Source organism: Littorina saxatilis, linkage group LG4 (genome assembly GCF_037325665.1).
Source record: "Littorina saxatilis isolate snail1 linkage group LG4, US_GU_Lsax_2.0, whole genome shotgun sequence".
NCBI lineage: Eukaryota > Metazoa > Mollusca > Gastropoda > Littorinimorpha > Littorinidae > Littorina > Littorina saxatilis.
Genome location: NC_090248.1, coordinates 16943886 through 16967705, shown reverse-complemented (window position 1 = coordinate 16967705; position 23820 = coordinate 16943886). Strand labels below are relative to the sequence as shown.

General features: G+C 42.4%; 1 protein-coding gene across 1 annotated transcript in view; it reads left to right on the top strand.

Moving 5' to 3' along the window:
- LOC138964764 (uncharacterized) overlaps positions 1 to 23820 on the top strand; it is a 137991-nt gene that overhangs the window by 34121 nt on the left and 80050 nt on the right. The window contains exon 4 of the mRNA XM_070336806.1: positions 23629 to 23779. Coding sequence (XP_070192907.1) covers positions 23629 to 23779 — 151 coding nt within the window. The remainder of the gene's footprint in view (positions 1 to 23628; positions 23780 to 23820) is intronic.

The window sequence follows — 23820 nt, the reverse complement described above, 5'->3', positions numbered from 1 at the left end:
TCATTAGTTTGCCCAGGTTCCAAAATATAATGAGTCCCCCTCGTATTGCTTTGTTTCTAGCAAACTATGACTGCCTAAATGTCATCCGTTCATCTGTCCCTCCATCGGGTTGTCCGTCTGGCTGTCCGTGCACGCCGGGGAAAAATACAACTTTAACGTGAGGTCACCTCCAAAACTAATTTATTTCATACCTCAACAGACTGTCCATGATGTTGGAATGACTTGGATCTAGTCTGTTTGCATTCTTGTCAGCAGAATTTTCCTCAACATTAATATTGACAGTTCTATATCTCCACTACTTGAACCTTTTTTTTCAACAGGTTGTCACATAGTGCCAGAGAGGACCATCAAACCAGGGTACCCAAAGCGTCAGCAGAGAGGCGTGAGAGCCGAGGACGAAAGGAGAAAAAAGAGGCCGTTCGAGTCTTCATCCGATTCTTCATACTCACCACCACCATCTAGGTTAGTCTTATCTTCATTGTCTTTTCTGTCCGGGATCACTTACACGATTACCCATGTCCATGTTCCCCAGGTCCATGTTCCCCCAGGTCTATGTTCCTTCAAGTCTATGTTCTCTTAGGTCTATGTTCCTTCAGGTATATGTTTGCCCAGGTCTCTGTTCCCTGAGGTTTATATTTTCCACCATGATTATGTTTTCTCTGGTCTCAGTTCCCTAGTTCTAAATTCCCTAGGTGTATGTTCCCTCCAGGCCCAGGAAACAAAGCCCTGCACAACATTAACCAGGGGAAACAGACCTGCTCCCATTGTGACCTTGGGCTGAAAGCTCACGCTCTTGTTTGTGACCAAGAGTAAACCATGCTTGCCTTTCACACTTGTAGAAAACTGGGTCTGTATCATTTTAAGATAAAGCAAGGACTTGGTTTAGATTTTGTTCTGACATGTTAGATAGTGCCTATATTGCTTTGTTTCCATCTGACTATGACTGCCTACATGTTATCCCTTCATCTGTCCCTCAATTTGATTGTCCGTCTGGCTGGTTGTCCGTCTGCTGTCTGTCTATATGACTGGCTGTCTGTCCATTTGTCTGTCTATCTGACTGGTTGTCTGTCCATCTGACTGTCCGTCCGTCTGGCTGTCCCTGCACACCGGGGAAACCTAAAACTTTAATGTGCGGTCACCTCCAAAACCATGTTTCATACTTTAACCAGGCTGTCCATGATGTTGGATCTAGTCTGTTTGCATTCTTGTCAGCTGAATTTTCCTCTCAGCATTAATATTGACAGTTCTGGCTCTCCACTACTTGAACCTTTTGTTTTTCAACAGGGTGTCACACAGTGCCAGAGAGGACCATGAAACCAGGATAGCCCAAGGGTCAGCAGAGAGGCATGAAAGCCGAGGACGAAAGAGGAAGAGAGTAAAGAGGCCGTTCGAGTCTTCACCGATTCTTCATACTCACCTCCGCCATCTAGGTTAGCCTTATCTTCATTGTCTGTTTGTGTCTGGATTCAGCTTCATCATTACCCAGGTCTGTGTTTCCCCAGGTCTATGTTTCTCCAGGTCCGTTTCTAAGGTCTGTGTTCCCCCAGGTCTGTGTTTCCCTAGGTCTGTGTTCCCCCAGGTCTATGTTTCCCCAGGTCTGTTTCTCAGGTCTGTGTTCCCCCAGGTCTGTTCCTCAGGTCTGTGTTCCCAGACCTGCCTACCCTTACGATTTGGGCGTAACTTACTACGAATGTTAACCCAAACTACGCCACCACGCTTTCCAGAATGGAAGTACGATTATTAAGAATCCAAAAGTATGATTTTTTGCATCTTATCTCGAAGTAAATCCGATCAGTATAGTTGCTTTCGCAGAGCTTGAGTTTGCGCCTGCGCAAGATCATTTAGGCAATATCCGGTCATTTCCGGTCTGTTCAGCCACAAACAAGATAGACGCTGCCGTTCGCATTACAATGAATTAGCGACGCGTGGAAAATCTGAGTCCCCATGAGACAGACGAGTCTGACGAGGAAGCTTGTCACAGTGGTGGTAAAAGGATTGCTGTGAGAAAGAAGACAGCCATTCAACAGAAATACAAAGGCAGCTAAATGAAATCGTGGCCATGCCTAGGACCTTAATCAAAAGGACCAAAGCATGTCTTGTGTTCCCTTTGCCACAGTGACTTTTCGTGTGCACACATTGGAAAATATGACTGTGCATAGCACATCGGGACAAATTATCACAAGGATGCAGTACAGAGAGCTCATAGAAACAAAAAGACGTTCAAATTACCTGTTTCTTTATCAGGAAGTTGAGTGATACAGTAACAAAACTGGAGGGAGAAATTATCCGAGCAGAAGACTTAGTGTCAATGTGCAAAATGATTGCCGAATGGAACCTGATTACACTTTCTTCCAACAGATTACTCTTTTTGGCTTGACTCATTACACCTTGTAATTTTGGGGGTAGGCAGGTCTGTGTTCCCCCAGGTCTGTTCCTCAGGTCTGTGTTTCCCCAGGTCTGTTCCTCAGGTCTGTGTTCCCCCAAGTCTGTGTTTCCCCAGGTTTGTTCCTCAAGTCTGTGTTCCCCCAGGTCTGTTCCTCAGGTCTGTGTTCCCCCAGGTCTGTGTTCCCCCAGGTCTGTGTTCCTCGGGTCTGTTCCCCCAGGTCTGTGTTCCCCCAGGTTTGTTCCTCAGGTCTGTGTTTCCCCAGGTCTGTTCCCCCAGGTCTGTTCCCCCAGGTCTGTGTTCCCCAAGGTCTGTTTCTCAGGTCTGTGTTCTCCCAAGTCTGTGTTCCCCCAGGTTTGTTCCTCAGGTCTGTGTTCCCCCAAGTCTGTGTTTCCCCAGGTCTGTTCCCCCTGGTCTGTTTCTCAGGTCTGTGTTCCCCCAGGTCTGTTTCCCTATGTCTGTGTTCCCCAAGGTCTGTTTCTCAGGTCTGTGTTCCCCCAGGTCTGTGTTTCCCCAGGTCTGTCTTCTTCTTGTCGTTCGCCAATGCTAAACTTGGAGTCCAGCTCTGGTAATGAAGCTGGTGGTCTTATGAAGAGCCTCCACAGGTCCATGCAGCTTCTCATGAAGGGGCACCGGCCTGGTCCAGATCTCTCTCCTCAGGGGCTGGAGATTCCTGCAGTCCTGCAGGATGTGGGCTGCATCCTGCTCTGCATCTCCACAGGGACACATGGGGGAGGGCACGGCTCGCAGTTTTTTGTGCAGGTATTGTTGCATTCTGTTGTGCCCTGTTCTCAGGCGGAAAATGACTACCTGTTCAGGTCTTGACAGTTGGTGGTAGCTGTCGTGCGTTGGGGGGGGGGGGGGGGGGGGGGGTTTAAGCAGAGACTTTATGATGGTTTTCATCTCTCTGGAGCTCACTGGGTTTTCTTCTTGTTCGTCCTCCGCACCCTGTTTGGCCATTTTATCCGCTTGTTCGTTCCCCTCTATCCCGCAGTGTGAGGGGACCCACTGCAATACAGTCTTCAGACACTTGATGTTATGAAGTGTCGTTGTAAGCTGAGGCAGTTTGTTGTTGTTGACTGCTTGCAGCACAGACAAGGCATCAGCCAGGAAGACAACTTGGGTGTCGGGATTGACCTTGCTGCTGATGGTATTGGCTGCGTGGATAAGCGCTTCTACCTCTGCTCTGTAGTTGGTGCAGTGGAGGCCAGTTGGTATAGCCTCTGCTTGCCACTCTCCACTGGGGTGTTGGATGTAGACACCAGCTCCTCCTCTCTTGACGGCATCTGTGGCGGACCCATCTGTAAAGACCCGCATCCATGCTTCTTGGGGGTATCTTTCGTTGAGCATGGCAAGTGTTGGGACTTTCTTCTGCACATCGCTCTGTTCATCTTTTGTTGTGAGATGAGGAACTGTGGTCTGGATGGACACGTTTTCAAGGTTGTTTTTCCAGGGTGGTTCTTCAAGGGAGAAGTGTGATGGGTGAACCAGTTCAGGCATCTTTGCTTGGTGTTCTCTCTTCAGGGCCCGTGTCTCAGTTGCATAGCTTGATCTCTTTAGCCTGCCAGAAGAGAGCTGCTTCATCCTTGCATTCATTTGGTGGTCTGGAATGCACTGGTACTTGATGTCTTGTACCATCGCTTTGCATTCTCTTCTCTTGCTGAGTGGAGGTATGCCGGTCACCTGTTGCATCTTGTCTATTGGGGTTGTCTTCATAGCGCCTGTGATGATTCTCAGCGCTTGATTTTGGACTATCTCTAGGGTTTGAAGGTGCGTCTTGGCTGCTGTCATCCAAGAGCTAGATCCGTACTCAAGGTGAGGTCGTACGGTCCCCTGGTACACTGTCTTGAGGATCTTTTCGTTTGCGCCCCATTGTGATCCTGCCAGTTTCCTCATGATGTTCAGTTTTCTTCTGGCTTTTGCTTCCGCATTCATGATGTGATGTTTCCATGTCATGCGTTTGTCATATGTGACTCCGAGGTAAGTTTGCTGGTCTTCAAACTTCAGTGGCGTGTCACCCAACGTCAGTCTTCCAGGTTGTACTTTGGCGGAGAGTGTGAAGAGAGTAGCTGTTGTCTTGTCTCTGTTGATGGTTACACACCAGTTGTCTGTCCAAGCTGCAACTTTCTCGAGGGCAAGTTGCATCCTGTAGGTCGCAGTTGTTGCATGCTCCTCAGTGCACCAGAGAACAAGGTCATCAGCATACAGTGCTGCATGGACTCTACTGGGCAACTCGGGCATTCAACAGAAATACAAAGGCAGCTAGCTAAATGAAATCGTGGCCATGCCTAGGACCTTAATCAAAAGGACCAAAGCACGTCTTGTGTTCCCTTTGCCACAGTGACTTTTCGTGTGCACACATTGGAAAATATGACTGTGCATAGCCAGGGCCTAGCATTGTAAGCCGTTCGGCTTACTTTACGCCGAAATAACATCTCCAGTACGCGGAACTCGATTTGGTGTACGCCGAAATGCAAAAACCTGTTATTCCCAAACGGTAAACCCAAACAGTCCCAGCTTTCATTTTGTGCGCTGTTCGGTTCAATTCTCAATCGGTTTGACAGTTTGCTTGAGCACGCACTTCCTGTGGCATCGCGCGACCATGCTTTGTGCCGGTGTTTTGTGGCTCTAGACTTGAAATAATGTCTCGAAGCGACATTGTTGAACGTGGTCAGCCATTCAGTGACAAAGAATCTAGGTATTCCTGGAAGTGGGAATGGCACTTTCAGGCCAAATAACACAAGATTGTCAGTTTTCTTGTTTTCTGTCTGTGTTTTGCTTGTTGGTGAAGGCATAATTTAGTTGCTCAATCTTCTTGGGGGGCGGGTGGGGGAGGGGGGTTTCATTTTAGGTAAAAAAATCTCAATTTATTTTTCAAATTTTCTATTTTCAGAGTTTTTTTCTATTTCACCACTATATATATACTGTTCAAAAAAAGAAACGCATAGTTGCTACTTGCCAAATTTGTTTTATTTTTCGAAAAAATTAACAGAAAATCCAATATTTAGATTATTTGTTTGAAATTTGGTATGGACACAGTTGAATGCACACACAGTTCATTTGCATCTTCAAATCAATCAGTCAATCAATATGATTGGGTGCCGAGGCTGTCAAGTCAGTAGGGGGTGTGACTGCCTTGAGCAGGAACAACTGCCCGGCACCTTCTGGGCATGGACTGGATCAGATGCCGGATATCTTGCTGTGGGATGGTGTCCCACTCCTCCTGAAGTGCCTGCAATAGATCGCGGTGATTTGCCGGCGCTTCTTCTCGCCTGCGCACACGTCTGTCCAATTCATCCCAGAGGTGTTCTATCGGGTTCATGTCTGGCGACATGGATGGCCAGGGAAGCACCTGGACATGGTGGTCGGTGAGGAACTGGGTGGTGAGTCGTGCTGTGTGCGGGCGAGCGTTGTCCTGCTGGAATATGGCATCCTGGTCAGCCAGAAGAGGAAGGGCGTGTGGGCGCAGAATTTCCTCCACGTATCGCTGGGCAGTTATGCGCCCTTGGACGTGCACCAGGGTGCTCCTTCCAGCGGTATTGATCGCCCCCCACACCATGACGCCTCCACCACCATGAACGGGTGCCTCATCCACACAGTTGGGCGCGTAACGTTCGTTTACTCTCCGGTAGACCCTCCTCCGACCATCATGTCGCTGGAGCAGGAAGTAGGACTCGTCGCTGAACCACACGTGTCTCCAGTGATTCCGGACGGTCCAGTGAAGGTGCTGGTTGCCCCACTGCACTCGGTTCTGGCGATGGCGGCGGGTGAGGACAGCTCCTCTGTGAGGTCTGCGAGCTCTCAAACCAGCTTCATGCAGGCGGTTCCGCACGGTCTGGTCCGATAATCGGTGTGGCCCGGGGAGAGCCTGGACAGAAGATGAGGCCGACAGGAAACGATTCCGGAGGTGGCGGAGCCGTATGAAGCGGTCGTGAGCAGCAGTTGTCGCCCTTGGTCTTCCCGCTCGTGGCAAGTCAGCAACGGAGCCAGTGGCTTGAAACCTGACCCACAGTCTACTGATGGTGCTCTGGGACACGTGGAAGTGCCTGGCGATTGCACTTTGACTTTGGCCTGCTTGTAAACGACCCAATGCAATTTGGCGGTCTTCTCTGCTCAATCGGGCCATCTTTCGTCGCTGAATTGTCGTCTGATTTCTTTGTGGCGAACAATCCGCTTTTATGGGTTTTGGAAGACATGGTGAGAGCTCAATATTCCCCGAGTTTCACGAGATTACACTGAAGCATGACGAGTGGTCATGCCAAATGAGCAATTTTGACATTGTAGCCACTGATAACGCATGCGTCACGTGCAGAGCTCACTTGTGGCAATGGACGAAAGGTCGACGACCAGATAAACATTTTCTGCAGTTTGGTGGATATCCTTGTAGCCATATAACTAAATTAACCAAATATTACAAGCTATGCGTTTCTTTTTTTGATCAGTATATTTATATTTCTTCTTTTTTTTCCCCCACCAGGGGCCAGACCCCCGCCTTTGTAAGCTGAACTCACTTTTTCCAGTGCTAGGCCCTGATAGCACATCGGGACAAATTATCACAAGGATGCAGTACAGAGAGCTCATAGAAACAAAAAGACGTTCAAATTACCTGTTTCTTTATCAGGAAGTTGAGTGAGACAGTAACAAAACTGGAAGGAGAAATTATCCGAGCAAAAGACTTAGTGACAATGTGCGAAATGATTGCCGAATGGAACCTGATTACACTTTCTTCCAACAGATTACTCTTTTTGGCTTGACTCATTACAGCTTGTAATTTTGGGGGTAGGCAGGTCTGTGTTCCCCCAGGTCTGTTCCTCAGGTCTGGGTTTCCCCAGGTCTGTTCCTCAGGTCTGTGTTCCCCCAAGTCTGTGTTTCCCCAGGTCTGTTCCTCAAGTCTGTGTTCCCCCAGGTCTGTTCCTCAGGTCTGTGTTCCCCCAGGTCTGTGTTCCACCAGGTCTGTGTTCCCTCAGGTCTGTGTTTCCCCAGGTCTGTTCCTCAGGTCTGTGTTCCCCCAAGTCTGTGTTTCCCCAGGTCTGTGTTCCCCCAAGTCTGTTCCTCAGGCCTGTGTTCTCCCAAGTCTGTGTTCCCCCAGGTCTGTTTCTCAGGTCTGTGTTCCCCCAAGTCTGTGTTTCCCCAGGTCTGTTCCCCCAGGTCTGTTTCTCAGGTCTGTTTCTCAGGTCTGTGTTCCCCAAGTCTGTGTTTCCCCAGGTCTGTTCCCCCAGGTCTGTTTCTCAGGTCTGTGTTCCCCCAGGTCAGTGTTCCCCCAGGGCTGTGTTCCCCAGGGCTGTGTTCCCCCAGGTCTGTTTCTCAGGTCTGTGTTCCCCCAGGTCAGTGTTCCCCCAGGGCTGTGTTCCCCAGGGCTGTGTTCCCCCAGGTCTGTTTCTCAGGTCTGTGTTCCCCCAGGTCTGTGTTCCCCCAGGTCTGTTCCTCAGGTCTGTGTTCTCCCAAGTCTGCGTTCCCCCAGGTTTGTTCCTCAGGTCTGTGTTCCCCCAAGTCTGTGTTTCCCCAGGTCTGTTCCCCCAGGTCTGTTTCTCAGGTCTGTGTTCCCCAGGTCTGTTTCCCTATGTCTGTGTTCCCCAAGGTCTGTTTCTCAGGTCTGTGTTCCCCCAGGTTTGTGTTCCCCCAGGGCTGTGTTCCCCAGGGCTGTGTTCCCCCAGGTCTGTTTCTCAGGTCTGTGTTCCCCCAGGTCTGTGTTCCCCCAGGTCTGCTCCCCAATGTATGTGTTCCCCCAGGTCTGTTTCTCAGGTCTGTGATCCCCCAGGTCTGTGTTCCCCCAGGTATGTTTCTCAGGTCTGTGTTCCCCCAGGTCTGTTCCTCAGGTCTGTGTTTCCCCAGGTCTGTTCCCCAGGTCTGTGTTCCCCCAAGTCTGTGTTCCCCCTGGTGTGTTCTTCAGGTCTGTGTTCCTCCAGGTCTGTTCCTCAGGTTAGTCATCCCCCAGATCTCTGTTCCCTGAGGTCTAAATTCCTCTGTGTCTCTCTTTCCCAAGGTCTATATACTAATAAATAATGTTATGTGTGTGTGTGTGTATTTTTTACATTTAGTCAAGTTTTGACTAAATGTTTTAACATAGAGGGGGGAATCGAGACGAGGGTCGTGGTGTATGTGTGTGTGTGTCTGTTTGTCTGTCTGTCTGTCTGTCTGTGTGTGTGTGTAGAGTGATTCAGACTAAACTACTGGGCCGATCTGTATGAAATTTGACATGAGAGTTCCTGGGTATGATATCCTCGGACGTTTTTTTCATTTTTTCGATAAATACCTTTGATGACGTCATATCCGGCTTTTTGTAAAAGTTGAGGCGGCACTGTCACACCCTCATTTTTCCATTAAATTGGTTGAAATTTTGGCAAAGCAATCTTCGACGAAGGCCGGGGTTTGGTATTGCATTTCAGCTTGGTGGCTTAAAAACTAATGAGTGAGTTTGGTCATTAAAAATCGGAAACTTGTAATTAAAATTATTTTTTTATTAAACGATCCAAAAGCAATTTCATCTTATTCTTCGTCATTTTCTGATTCCAAAAACATATACATATGTTATATTTGGATTAAAAACAAGCTCTGAAAATTAAAAATATAAAAATTATGATCAAAATTAAATTTCCGAAATCGTTTTAAAAACTATTTCATCTTATTCCTTGTCGGTTCCTGATTCCAAAAACATATAAATATGATATGTTTGGATTAAAAACACGCTCAGAAAGTTAAAACGAAGAGAGGTACAGTAAAGCGTGCTATGAAGCACAGCGCAATCGCTACCGCGCCAAACAGGCTCGTCACTTTCACTGCCTTTTGCACTAGCGGCGGACTACGTTCAGTTTCATTCTGTGAGTTACACAGCTTGACTAAATGTAGTAATTTCGCCTTACGCGACTTGTTTAATGATTAATGTGTCCATCACCTTCGCAATATACTCTCACTCTCTCTTTCTCTCTCTGTTCTTTCCCTCTATGTCACTCAAACTTTGCTTGCAACAACTGCATTTTTGAATATAATTCTTCCTGTCCAATTGTTGTGAGTAAGATTATGTTGTCTCACACTCTTACCCTAACCTTTGTGGGATGTTGTATTCTGCAGATTCAGGATGCCGATCATCTCTTTGCCAGCCAAAGCAAGTCCTTGAAAGTGACCATTCAAGTGACCATTCAAGTGACCATTCAAGTGTTCAGTTTCCTGCTCTACTCAAAGAGGCACTGTCAGGTGGGGGGGGGGGGGGGGTGGGGGTGGAGATAAATGCAAAAAACATTGTTGTATTTTTTGCCAACAATTCAATGTAAAAATGTCTACCCACCTTGAATGAGTTCACAAAGAAGAGCCAGAGGTTGCTCAGATTTTGGCAGTGAAAAAAGAAACTTGCTTCGCCGACAAGCTTACCTTGGATCCACGAGTCGTCGCCATCTTGAAACTGCAACTCGTCAGTAACTAGAGTTATCTGTCCTTGGGCTGTGTGTTTCGGCAAGTCGGAAACTTTTTCACACGCTTTGGTGTGTGAACTAATATACACACAAAATTGACTAAAGTGCACAAAAAGGTTCCAGCCTTGAAAACTTCTGAGAACCCTCATTTGACACTTTTCTTCTAGAAACAGTAGTAAAAAAAGTGGGTCCCTATTTCATAAACCGACTTTTTTTTTAAACAGTTTTTTGAAAAGGTAATTGGAAAAATGAAAGACGATGACATTTTCAGATTCGCTTCTCTTAAAGGCTGCCCTTTACGTAGCGTTCATTAATTAATTCCTATTGTTTACATGTGCCAATAATGTTATAAAACTGTACCTAAGGGAATATAATAAAGATTGGCTGTAGCTTTCGAACACAGAAAAAATTATTTCAGTATTGCAAAGTGGTGTTGATAGTGTCGAATGTAAACAGAACAGTCTCAAAGTGAAAGTGGATGTTTTCCGGAAATTGCGAAGTTAACAAGAATACAGAAAAGCGCGCTTTCCTGCTTAGCACAATACGCTACCGCGCTAATCTGGCGTGTCAATATCACTACGTTTTGCATGTGGAAGGTGAGCGATTACCCCCCGCGGGTTAGGGGGAAGAATTTACCCGATGCTCCCCAGCATGTCGTAAGAGGCGACTAACGGATTTTGTTTCTCCTTTTACCCTTGTTAAGTGTTTCTTGTATAGAATATAGTCAATTTTTGTACAGAATTTAGTCAAGCAGTATGTAAGAAATGTTAAGTCCTTTGTACTGGAAACTTGCATTCTCCCAGTGAGGTAATATATTGTACTACGTTACAAGCCCCTGGAGCAAATTTTTGATTAGTGCTTTTGTGAACAAGAAACAATTGACAAGTGGCTCTATCCCATCTTCCCCCTTTCCCCGTCGCGATATAACCCTTCGTGGTTGAAAACGACGTTAAACACCAAATAAAGAAAGGTGAGCGATTTCCTTCACGCGGGGATTGACGAAGCTGTACTGTCTGTGTTGACGGTCTAAAAATAGCCTAAGTCCTGGAGAACTGTTGCTAAACATAGCAATAAACTTTATAAATAATTAATTATTTCTCGTAATTGGTAAGGACTTCAAACCTAAAACTTTGCAGGAAGCTTAATTTATACATCCCCGCAACAATGGGAAAAGCCCTGGAAGTAATTAAAATTATTAAATAGGACTATGTCAGCCTTTAAAGTATGGGGAAAGACTGTTCTCAAGAAGACACATTGATAAGTTGCAGACTCCGCGAACTTGGAAGACTTTCTAAGATATTGAGGGATACGTCTGGAATGATAATTAGTACTATCACCCAGGCTATAGCATGGTTACACTTGGTCACAAACAAGAGTGTACTCCGAATGATATGGTTTTTGGAGACACTGGAAGATATTCAATGTTTTTAAATTGCTATGTGTGTGTGTGTTACAATATTGGTTAAAAATAACAATGATGAATGAAAACAGGATACCAAGAAAAGCGTATAATATGCTCTTGAAGTTGGATGAAAAGGATTAAACAAATTGGGCCACCAATGTTCACCTGGGTTTGTATAGATTTGGATTTGTATGGGAAAACCCAGGAGTTCAGTCAATCCCTGTATTTGTTCAAACATGTAGGCAATGGTTAATTGATTGCAATGTCAAAATTGGTCCAGCCGCAAGACCCTTGCAAGTTTTCGAATGGGATTAGCAGTTACAGAGCCAAATAAGCACAGCCATGACAAAACTAAATTAACTACGGAATTTTTCTGTCCTTTTTGTAAAACATGTATTGAAAGTGATGTGCATTTTGTATTTGTATGCCTAGCGTATGAAGATTTGCGTGCAGAGTTGATTGCAGCAAAATAATACAGGATACCGTGTATGTTTCAATTGTCAACACAATTGTAGTCACAGAACCCTGCACATGTTAGAAAACTGGCCATTTTTTATTTGAAAGCCAAAAACACAAAAAGAAGTTGTTTTTGGTTAAGTTGATGGTATTGCAATACGTTTTGTCCAGGAAAACTATGTCAGTTTTTCATTGCATGACAACATTTGTTTAATTGATCACACGTTCATATTTTTTGCAAGAGCGTATATATAGTTATCGTATGTTAAAAAGGTATGTGAATATGCGGATGATTGGGGAACAAATGCAGCAGACATGCATGTAAAATTCATGAAGAAGTGTCAGATATGCATGCACATGTGACTAACCCAGTATCAAGTATGCCTGTGTGCCGAATATTTTCATATGAATTTCTCTTTGTTAATGTTATGGTGTATCACCCTATTTATGGGCTGAGGAATAAATATTCTTGAGTCCTGAATACCTGAGGCATGTACATGTACATTTGATTTATTGCATAATTATGCTACGTTCAGTTTGATGTATTTTCACTGATTAAGCTATGTCAGAAGGAAACGATGATGAATGCTTTGTGTTCCACACACCAACATGATCTTTGAAGAAAAAAAAATTGTTTATGTGCCTTTTGTTGAATACTTTTATGCAGTATATGCTTTTGTTTTCTTCCAAGACAAATTACCAGAAGGAATGTCACCAGTTTTTGTATACTGTTTGAATTCCATGGACCATTTTCACCATAGGGATTACTGAATAATCTCATGTCTGTTGTAAATTTTGGCCCATGACTTGTGGAGATATTACAATTTGGTGAAAATTAGGCTCGTATGTAAAATATGCTGATTATTTGTTATTTTAGTTTCATCATTTTTCATAAATGTGCTTGGTTAATGTTTCAAATTAAATTTGCTGTTGTAGTTCATTCCGTGTTTTGCTCACAAAAAGTGTTTTGTCAGTTAACATTGATTTAAATAAAATTGGCTGACTAAACTTGATCCATTTGTCTTGAGTGTTTGCATCCATGTCTATAATAGGAGCGTTGCAGACTTCACAAATAATGCTACAAATTGCGGATTAGCCTATGGACGAATGAATGTTCCGTTGAATGTTGAATACTGTACAGAATGCATGACCTTTTTTCTTTTTTTTAATAGTGGTGAGGCCCTCTACCACCAAAACGAATGTTTAGTCCAAGGCCGAATGCATTAATATGCCTGTGGCTAAATGGCTTTTAGCCATTGGTTAGACATTTATTTGTAACCATAGGCTAAGAAATCCAATTTTCAGACATAGGCTCATTCCTGAACATCACAATTCGTATTTGGTGTGGCGGCAAATTTAATGTGTCCAGGCTTATTATGACTTTCCACAATTGACGATGAGTTACTGATATTGAAACGCACACACACACACACACAAGAAACAGGGGCGGATCACAGCATGGTTAAGGGGGGGGGGGGGGTTTCAAATGTCTTTTAGGGAGAGTTCGACAACGCGAAACAGTTAATTGAGGACGCGAAGTGTTTAAACCTTCTAGGGGGGTCTGGGGGCATGCCCCCCCCCCCCGGAATTCCTCTAATACACCTTCCAAAAAGTAAATTTAGGAAGACAAATTTGGATCAAAACAAGGACAATTGACCAATCTGGTGTAACCTGAGACAGCAAATTGCTGACCTACTTTCCAAAACTGTCACTTAAAAGACAAAGGCCTGCTCCTATAGGGTCTGGGGGCATGCCCCCCCCCCCCCCCCCCCCCAGAACAGTTTTGATAAAAATCAAGGAAAATGGAGCAATCTGGAGCAACCTGAGCCATCAGTTTTTCTTTGTTTATAATTTAAAAAAAAAAAATATTTAAGCTGGGGGGGGGGGGGGGGGGGGGCCGGAAACTCCCCCTGGATCCGCCCCTGAGAGAACAAGGTGGAACTTCCAAATTTAGGCTCCAAACAGCAGAATCAGGTTTGGAACCCAGTTTGGTAGTTTGGTCGTCAGTGTGTATCTCAAGGAACCCACTAGTACAAAAAATAAACCCACTTTTCCAAACTTTTCCAAAGTCAGCAACATCGAAGTTTGTTTAGATATTTTTATTTTTTACTCATATTCGGATCATTTACAACTAAATGAAGCTGTATAGTGCTTTTTGAAGTGCACACTAGTTTATAACATGTTGAACCCAGTTGACATAATTTTAGAAATAAACCCAGTTGGGTGGCTTTGCACGTATGTGTGTGTGTGTGTGTGTGTGTGTGTGTGTGTGTGTGTGTGTTAGTGCGTGTGTTTGTGTGTGTGTGTGTGTGTGTGTGTGTGTGTGTGTGTGTTGTGTGTGTGTGTGTGTGTGTGTGTGAATAGGTTAATCTTGATCATCTGCGATGCAACGATAACCTTAAAAAACAAAAATAAGAACAATAAAACATACGAAGTAAGAACACCCAAAGTACTCCAGAAAGGCACGTCTGCCACATCCATACTGCACACACACACTCACACACACACACACACACACACACACACACACACGCATGCACAGCACACACACACACACACACACACTCACACATACACAAACACACACGCACACAAACGCGCGCGCGCACGCTCACACACACACACACACACGCACAACACACACACACAATAACACACACCCACATGTACACACACACACACATAAACACACACGCGCGTGCGCTCACACACACACACACACACACACACACACACACACATACATATGCGCTCAAGAGAGATGCGGAGCTGTCCTGTAGTAGTTTCGTAACGTTATATAATGCATTAATATTAAATAATGATTTATTTATTAAATAATGCATTATTTACTATATAATGGATTATTTATTATATAATGCTATATTTACTTAAATAATGAATTGTTTAGTAAATAAAAGATTTATTTAATTAGAAAAATCACATTTTTTACTTTTGTGTAAATAATGCATTATTTACCTAAATAAAGCATTATTTACCTAAATAATGCATTATTTACCTAAATAATGCATTATTTACCTAAATAATGCATTATTTAGATCAACACGAAAAAACGTAATTTCTTTACAAACGGATTGCCATAAACTACAGTATCATTAGGGCAATTCCAAAAAAAATGGAATTGACAGGTTTTTCACCGTACATATGCCATGAGAGATGATTATAGTTATTCATACCATTCATCTTTTGCCTCTTATTCACTCCCCTTGCATGCCGCCATTTTGTTTTTGATACCAATTGGGAACGCGCCGTGTGAAGTCATTTTATGACAACTTTTAAGAATGTCATCGCGTGTGCTACTTTTTACATTTAGTCAAGTTTTGACTAAATGTTTTAACGTAGAGGGGGGAATCGAGACGAGGGTCGTGGTGGTGGTGTGTGTGTGTGTGTGTGTGTGTGTGTGTGTGTGTGTGTGTGTGTGTGTGTGTGTGTGTGTGTGTGTGTGTGTGTAGAGCGATTCAGAGTAAACTACTGGACCGATCTTTATGAAATTTTACATGAGAGTTCCTGGGTATGATATCCCCAGACGTTTTTTTCATTTATTTGATAAATGTCTTTGATGACGTCATATCCGGCTTTTCGTGAAAGTTGAGGCGGCATTGTCACGCTCTCATTTTTCAACCAAATTGGTTGAAATTTTGGTCAAGTAATCTTCGACGAAGCCCGGACTTTGGTATTGCATTTCAGCTTGGAGGCTTAAAATTTAATTAATGAGTTTGCTCATTAAAGTTGTCATTAAAATCGATTTTTCGCAAACAGATTTAAAATTGATTGCATCGTATTCTTCATCACATTCTGAATCTAAAAATATATACATATGTCATGTTTACTCTTAAAATGTGATCACAATTAACGAAAATAGAATAATTAGTCTTACGATTAAAATGTAAGAAATCGATCCAAAAACGATGTCATCTTATTCGTGATCATTTCCTGATTCCAAAACCATATAGATATGATAGGTTGTCTTCAAAACAAGCTCAGAAAGTTAACAAGAATACAGAAAAGCGCGCTTTCCTGCTTAGCACAATACGCTACCGCGCTAATCTGGCGTGTCAATATCACTACGTTTTGCACGTGGAAGGTGAGCGATTTCCTTCACGCGGGGATTGACGAAGCTGTACTGTCTTAGTGAATAAATACAGTGCGTTCAGTTTCATCCCGTGAGTTCGACAGCTTGACTAAATGTAGTAATTTCGCCTTACGCGACTTGTTATTGTTTTGGTTTCGAAAATTAGTCAAAGTTGCTTGAGGAACCTTAAACTATCGTTTGATCTGTTTTTCAAATATCTAATGATAATACTTTTTGAGATATATTCAAAACATTTTCCACCCCAAAATGGTGCCACGTCAGTGACGTTTTGGGTACAAAAACATTTTGCAGCGATGAACCGATTGGTTGATTTATTTCTTTTTTTGAGTTTTCTTAGCTTTTCTCAGTTTTCTTAGCTTTTCAATGGAGGAGTCCAACCATGTGATTTGTGTTTGTTTGTTCCCATTGTGTTGTGCACAAAGTGCGTCACTGACGTGGCAGTGTTTTGTAACATCTGTGGCACTTTGGTGCCATGTGTTCTTGTTATTGGTAGATTTTAACAAATGTTTTTGTGATATAATAGCTTCTTTTATTTCCTAACTCGGGTAAACACAGTTGTTACTGGAGAAAGCTGAGCACAACAAGGAGATCATTTGGCCTTTATTTTTTAATTTTTAGTGCAATTAAACCGAGTGATTTGTAGGAGATATGATCAAAACGCTTTTATAAATGTTTCAGGTAACTGATCATCTTAAGTAATATATCTTTGGAAAGGTCAAACATTTAACTGGTTAACCTTAAGTAATATATCATTGGAAAGGTCAAACATTTATCTGGTTAACCTTTCAGAGATGACATCATTAGGTTGCTACGTCATAAATGACCAGCAATCGAACTAGGTCACTTTTGAATTATGCTTCAAAACGTGGTCTTTTGTCAAGCACCATGAACAACTCCACTTCTGTGCAAGAGTGTAGCTAGGTAATGATACAAAGGAAATTTCTACAAAGGTGAAGAAAGTTACATAAATCAAAGCTGCTTCATATTCTACAATCTGACAAAATAAAACGGAAATCAAAACTTGGGAAATCACAACTCTGAATAGCAAAAAAGACTTCCGGAGAGCTCTTCAAACAAGACGAATGTAGCTGCTGTATCAAAACTTAAAAACTAAGATTAAAAGTGTACATACGAGTATAAAGTGCAAGACTTAAACTTTCATATAGAACAGTCCGCAGAATTTTACACAATGACCTTCAGTTTCAAAAGTTGGCTGCAAAATGGATGCCTTATAAGCTGACAGGGAAACAGAAGAAGCAACAGGTTCCTGTTGCACGCGATCTGCTCAACCGTTTTGAACCAAGCAGACCCAAACTTATGATGAATGTAGTCACTGATAATGAGACTTTGGTTTCCTTCTATATTATTGCCAGAAAACACAAAACAAAGCGCGATTTGACCACAATGACGAGACGCAGCAAATTTGTAAGCAAGGTTTTCAAAGCAGAAACAGTGCTATTCGCTGTATTTTGCGATCACCAAGGTCCTGTTGCTGTCAATATTCTGTCTGCTAACAGAACTGTCACTGTCACATACTATGCAGAAACCTTATTACCCACACTTACTCACGAGTTCAGCAGTCAACGACTAAACTGCGAAACCCAGACCCCTTCTCCTCCACGACAATCCCAGTCTCCACACAATAACTTAATAAGGGCCATTAAAGTCTAAATAACCCCATCTTTGCCTCTCACACTCTTCAGACCTGATTTTACTCCTTGTGATTTCTGGTTATTCCCTCTATGAAAACAAGACTTTGTGTCAAGAAGTTTTACTGTTTCCAAGACATAAAAAAAGCTGACAAATCAGAGTTTAAAACCAACCCAAAATAAGGCCATCTTATGGCGTCTACTTCGCTCAGGCACTTGTGACTTTGCGTCGATGTAGGAGGAGAGCAGTTCTAATGGCTACTGTAATTTGAGCCAGATACGCCAAACAGTCTCTGCGAAAATCACATCTGATCATTTTGTTTGGATCATAGCTCGATCGTAGCGCTAATTCTCATGCAACAATGTCGGAGTTTAGTTATGTACAGATTTACAATTAACGTGGTATTCTCGACTAACACCAACAAAAATAAAGTGGAATAGTGTGTTGCACATTTAGGATCTTGTCAAATGTACATACTCATTTGTTTTACGTGAGTGTTTAATGGTTGCTAAATTGCCGGGAGGGAAGACAGCCAAGATCGTCAAAATAAAGACAGCTCAATACAAAACCGTTTGAATGACGTTTTCGAGCAGCCATTTTTCTTTCTGATGATGTGTACTTCTTCGCCCGCCACGTTTGAATGCAATAGTTTTGGAAATCAAGGCGTTGTCTGAAGCAGGGATGTTGCTACAAATTCATACCTATAGGACAAATGTCCTAGTTCTTTAGCATCAATAAGACATTTGACCGCTTTCAGAAATTTCAATAGGACGTCGGAATTTTTTCATTTTCAAGAATAACGCTTGCCGTGTTCCCCACTGTTTTTGACCCTAATTTAGCACAGGATGCCGTTGAGTAGCCAAACGTGTTCAGCTTTTGTTGAACTTTGGCAGGCTTTATTTTTATTTTTCGGTGGCTTAACTCAGTGCGCTTCGTCAAAATATATCGAACTGAAAGAAAAAGCAGACGCAAGACTTAGTCAGTTGGAGTTGTCTCCCATACTCCTAAATTTAATGTGCTGCAGACGGGTGTCACCCAAACGCAAGATCCGCACTGCATAACTTCAGTGCACCTGTACGCGAGAGTGCTTGGTCGCTTTTTGAAAATGTGCATGTATCTTGAAAGGAACATTAACGAATGTCGCGCTGTCCGAAGTAATCGAGTTATTATCGGACAATGCCAGCGCTCAGTTGAAAACGATAGGACATCTGACCGCCATGCGGCTATGTGAATCAGACATTTGAGCCTCTTAATCGGTCTATGTCCGATGTCCGACGCCTAACGACATCCCTGCTGAAGTGTATAAAAAAAACCCTGAGTGACCTTGACCGGTGACCTTGAGAAGTGACCTTGACCTGGAATGCTTTAAATGTTTGCTGGAGGTGTATGTTTCTTTTAAGTGTATCAATATATGTACAAAATGTCCAATTCAAATCATTAGTTCAAAAGCTACTTAGATGGGCAATCATGGTGTCGGTGGACCAACGGGCGGACCAACGGACAGACGGACGGAGTGACAAAGAGCCGTATAGTGGTTCAACAATGGCTGAGAAGATCAATAATCAGTTAAAAATCGTCTGTGTGAAACTACCTATATTTGAACACCAAAAAAGTATTATCATTGAACATTGAATTCACACGTGCCACGTCAGTGACGCTCAAGTGCCACGTCAGTGACGCTACATATTAACCGCTTGTGGGAAGGATACATTTGATATTTGCAATTTCTTTCATATTTCAGTAAGTATGATATGTCTTGACTATGATCTAACAAAATCACATGATTTAGTTGGCTAAACTCATAGAATTTTTGAATTTCGCTTAGTGAGTGAAATGCAGGTGAGCATTTTTGCCACGTCAGTGACGTTTTTTTCAAACTCAAGTTAAAGCTGTGGTCTATTTATGACTATCCGGGACCGGCACGGTTGGCCTAGTGGTAAGGCGTCCGCCCCGTGATCGGGAGGTCGTGGGTTCGAACCCCGGCCGGGTCATACATAAGACTTTAAAATGGGCAATCTAGTGGCTGCTCCGCCTGGCGTCTGGCATTATGGGGTTAGTGCTAGGACTGGTTGGTCCGGTGTCAGAATAATGTGACTGATATGGCCCTTCGTGGTCGGCTGGGCGTTAAGCAAACAAACAAACAAAAAAAATGACTATCCGGGGCTACGAGTTTGAAAAGATAAGGTGAAAATCATGTACAGAATTCTGTACAGCAAACGCTACCCGAAACCCCATCTATACGGCGTGTATGACCTTGAGAGCTTCAGTCAACGCTTGAATTTTGCAGTGGTAACATCCGGTTTGCTCTCTCAAAGCTGGGCATACTTGTCAAGAAGGATCGAGCAGAAAAAATAAACGACTTGGCAGGGATTCGAACTCAAGGCCTCGGGTCCTCAAAATGTCGGGGCCGATGTCTTAACCGCTAGGCCACTCCACCAGTGTTGTCAAAGATGGAAAAAATAATAATTTTATATCATTCTACGCTTGAACTACCATTGATGCGTTGCAAAAACGTAAAAATTTCCCTTCAAATTTGCCTTTATTTGCAAACATGTTTCACGGAATCGCAGCACATGTTTACACCGTCATGCTACACGACATTCGCGCCTTGCAAATAGCTGCAATATCTCTATTTACAACATGCAAGAAAAATGACAAGAAGAGTATTTGAATCTTTCCAAAGCTCTGTGAAGTTGAAAACAGACATCAAAGAAATAGTTATACATGTATTCACTTCTGAACAGTGGGCGGATAGATATATATATATAAATCATGCTGCTTCAAGAATAACATAACATGAATTCATATCAATGTTTTTCCTTATTTTTCTCAATTGGCATAGTAGCCTAGTGGTTAGGACATCAGACACGAAGTCTCGAGGTCGAGAGTTCGAATCTTCACCGGGGCGTTTATTTTTTCCCCTTGATCTCTCTTGAAGATAAAATATGATCAGTCTTGAGAGAGCAAACCGGATGTTATCCCTGCAAAATTCAAGCGTTGACTGAAGCTCTCAAGGTCATACACGCCGTATAGGTGGGGTTTCGGGTAGCGTTTGCTGTACAGAATTCTGTACATGATTTTCATCCCTGTCTTTTTAACCTCGTAGCCCCGGAAAGTCATAAATAGACCACAGCTTTAAGTACCCTTAGCTATTTTTACCTTACATTTTTCACCTTAAGTAGGATTAGGAAGGTTGTCATGTTTTGGGAAATCTCTGCACAAATTTGAGTTAATAAAAGCATCATGAATATTGCTTTTATTGCAAATAATATCTGCTTGTTTGTGCGAATGCCACGTCAGTGACGCTGGAATTGCCTATTAGCAATTTGTTTCTTTCTGAATATACGTGTATTAACAAAGTGTTAACCGACCATGGGTCCTGGGAGGGAATCATCAGTAGGCATGGTATTGGGAAGTGCAACAGCAATGGGCTACTACTTCTCAGGGCCTGCGCCACCCTTGGACTGTCCATCACCAACACCATGTTTCGTCTCCCCGCCCGCAACAAGACGTCGTGGATGCACCACCCCTCTCAAAGCACTGGCATCTCATAGATTACGTCATCGTCAGGAAGAGGGACAGACGAGACGTGTACACGTCTAAGACTTATTTAAGCCTTTGATTTCCTTTCTGAAATTAAAGTAACAAGACAATCTTTCATTTAAGGACCCGCTGCATGCATCAAACACAAATTTTGAAGTGAAAAGTTATGAACAATGTTAGCATACGACTTTTCTGATATTGACCAAAATGAAACTGTGCCAGAAAGTTTAGTTCTATAAAAACATTGTTTTAAACATGCACTTTTGGATTATTTTTTTGATACTTCCTTTAATAACATTTGAAAAATGCATGTTCATATATGAATCATAACATTACACCAAATCAATGGGGAAAATTGTTTTTTTGACACCTAGGAAGATGTTTATTCAAGATGTAAAAAATTACTTGAATCCAGTGAGGACATATTTATCCATCACAACAATTAGTCTCAGAACACTGCAAAGGCATAACTCCACAAAGTACCAGACACAAATCAATGGGCTTGCAGTTCACAACACTGTCTGAAAATCTAACACCAAAATATTTTTGCTTATTTCCTCAATATTTCTTTTTCATCCTACTCTTTTTCTGTGTTAAACCCAAGAAGCTTCATGAATGAAGTGTTCTGCAGTTCACATGGTGGATAGAACAGTACTGGTTGGCAAATGTCTGATTTAAAACTGCTGTTCATAACACAGTCGTCTTACGCCAACATGGCAAGTTCATCAATTTAACTCTGTTTTAATCAGCAAACCACAACCCAAATCAAGAAGTTTTAAGTTGCAAATGATTCTTTTTCTTCTTCTTTGTTCATGGGCTGAAACTTCCACGTTCACTTATGTTTTTTCATGAGTGGGTTTTTACGTGTATGACTGTTTTTACCCCGCCATTCAGGCAGCATACACCGATTTTGGGGGAAGCGCATGATGCTGGGTATTTTCGTGTTTCTATAACCCACCGAATTCTGACATGGATTACAGGATCTTTTCCGTGCGTACTTGGTCTTGTGCTTGCATGTACACACGAAGGGGGATAAGGCACTAGCAGGTGTGCACATATGTTGACCTGGCAGATCGAAAAAATCTTCACCCTTAACCGACCCGGCGGCCGCGGCCGGGATTCAAACTAACAACTTTCCGATAAGGAGGCCGATGTCTTACCACTGCGCCACTTCACCCGTCGCAAATGATTCTCAGCAGTGGTTTAATCAAAAATATGAAATTCAACACAAGGCTAACACCTTTCAGGTTCTCGTCGAAAATCCGTTTTTTGAAAACTTTTAAAACCGTACAATCCAGTTTCTTAAAGTATTTTTTTTGTTTGGATGGTTGATGGAGGCAAAATGTGTATTATTTTATAATTGATTAACATACTTTTGGGTACCAGGAGAGGCTGTTCAAGGTGGATGTAGTTTTGATTACTGACAGCAAGCAAGGATTGATTTGCAAAAATTCTTACACCATTTAGTTATGAACATCACTCTAGTCTTTCCGGCCATAAATGCTCATCACAGCAGTGAATGTTTTTGAAAAGAAGGTATGCAATGAATTCTGAGGTAGAAAAAGTCAGTTTTCCCCTTTGTTCTCCTCACAATCAGACATAAATTTGATTAAGATATACCCACTGTTAACATGTCACAAAAAAGTCCTAAAAATGTGGTATGTATTTGGCAGAAATTGCATCATAATGACCAAAAAATACTCAACTAGTATTCTTTTTCAATTGGGAACAGAAACCTAAACATGTTTCTGATTAAACTAACATGTTTCTGTTCTCCAAGTGCAACTCTGTCAACAGAAATTAGTTAACAATGACAACAAGTTTGTGAAAAATTACTTTGACACCACTTCTGAGCCATGGCCATATTAATTCGTCAAATGTTTAATATTTCTTGTTGTACATGAACATCTATAAATGAAATTAAAAAAATTAGACATTCAGCATTCTAAAAGTGCTCACCTGCCCCGCGTTGTGTGTTGTTGCGCCATTTTTTCTTTGCAAAGTAACGTAAAAATACAGTGACGTTAAAAAATGTTGCACAAACTATGAAAATATTCGCCTGGTTTAATTAACCAACCGGTTCAATTTACCATCTCTTACCTTACTTCCCTCACATGAGCTAAAAATTACACATTTTGAATACAGCAGTCATCCATTACATTTTTAAAACACGTCAGGACAATAACCAAGGAAACATCTTTGCCCAACAGGTGCATATTTTACTTTTTAGTCTTAGGACAAAACTGTGCAATTCCAGTCTTCCCTGAGACAAATTTGAATGCAACGAGTGTCCCTGGAATCATAAATCATAATGAAGATTGCTCCAGATCACTCCAGTAGGTAGATTTATGAAAACAAGAGAGAGAATGATAATTTGAAACAACTCTTGATTGTGTACCTCCTTCTTTGTCAATCAGAATTGAACTGCCCCATCTTGTTGGTACCTGTACCAGTACATGTACAACTAGAAAGTTTTGAAAATGCCAGGTGCAGTACAAGAATAATGATTGTCAGAAAATTTTCAAGAGCATGAGTGTTGTAACATCTGTAACTTTTTCCATTTGTTGTGAATTCCAAGTAAGAGCTTTTCTTACTGCTTTTTAGACAGATCACATTTGTCATATATGTCAGTTTTGAAATACATGTAACATGATTTTATTTCTGTTTTTGTTTGCAGCCTTCTCAATCATACCAAACGTGTGATATTCACAGTCCGCATCATTCACAGTCTTCCACTGATGATGTCTACAGTTCATGTATTTTTCAAGGACAAGATGGTTGCAGTGGGACATCTAGTTGGAGCAGATCAATTGCCTCTTCCACAGCTGGTAAATCAAACTTGTTGCTATTGTATAAGGTCACTGTTGAT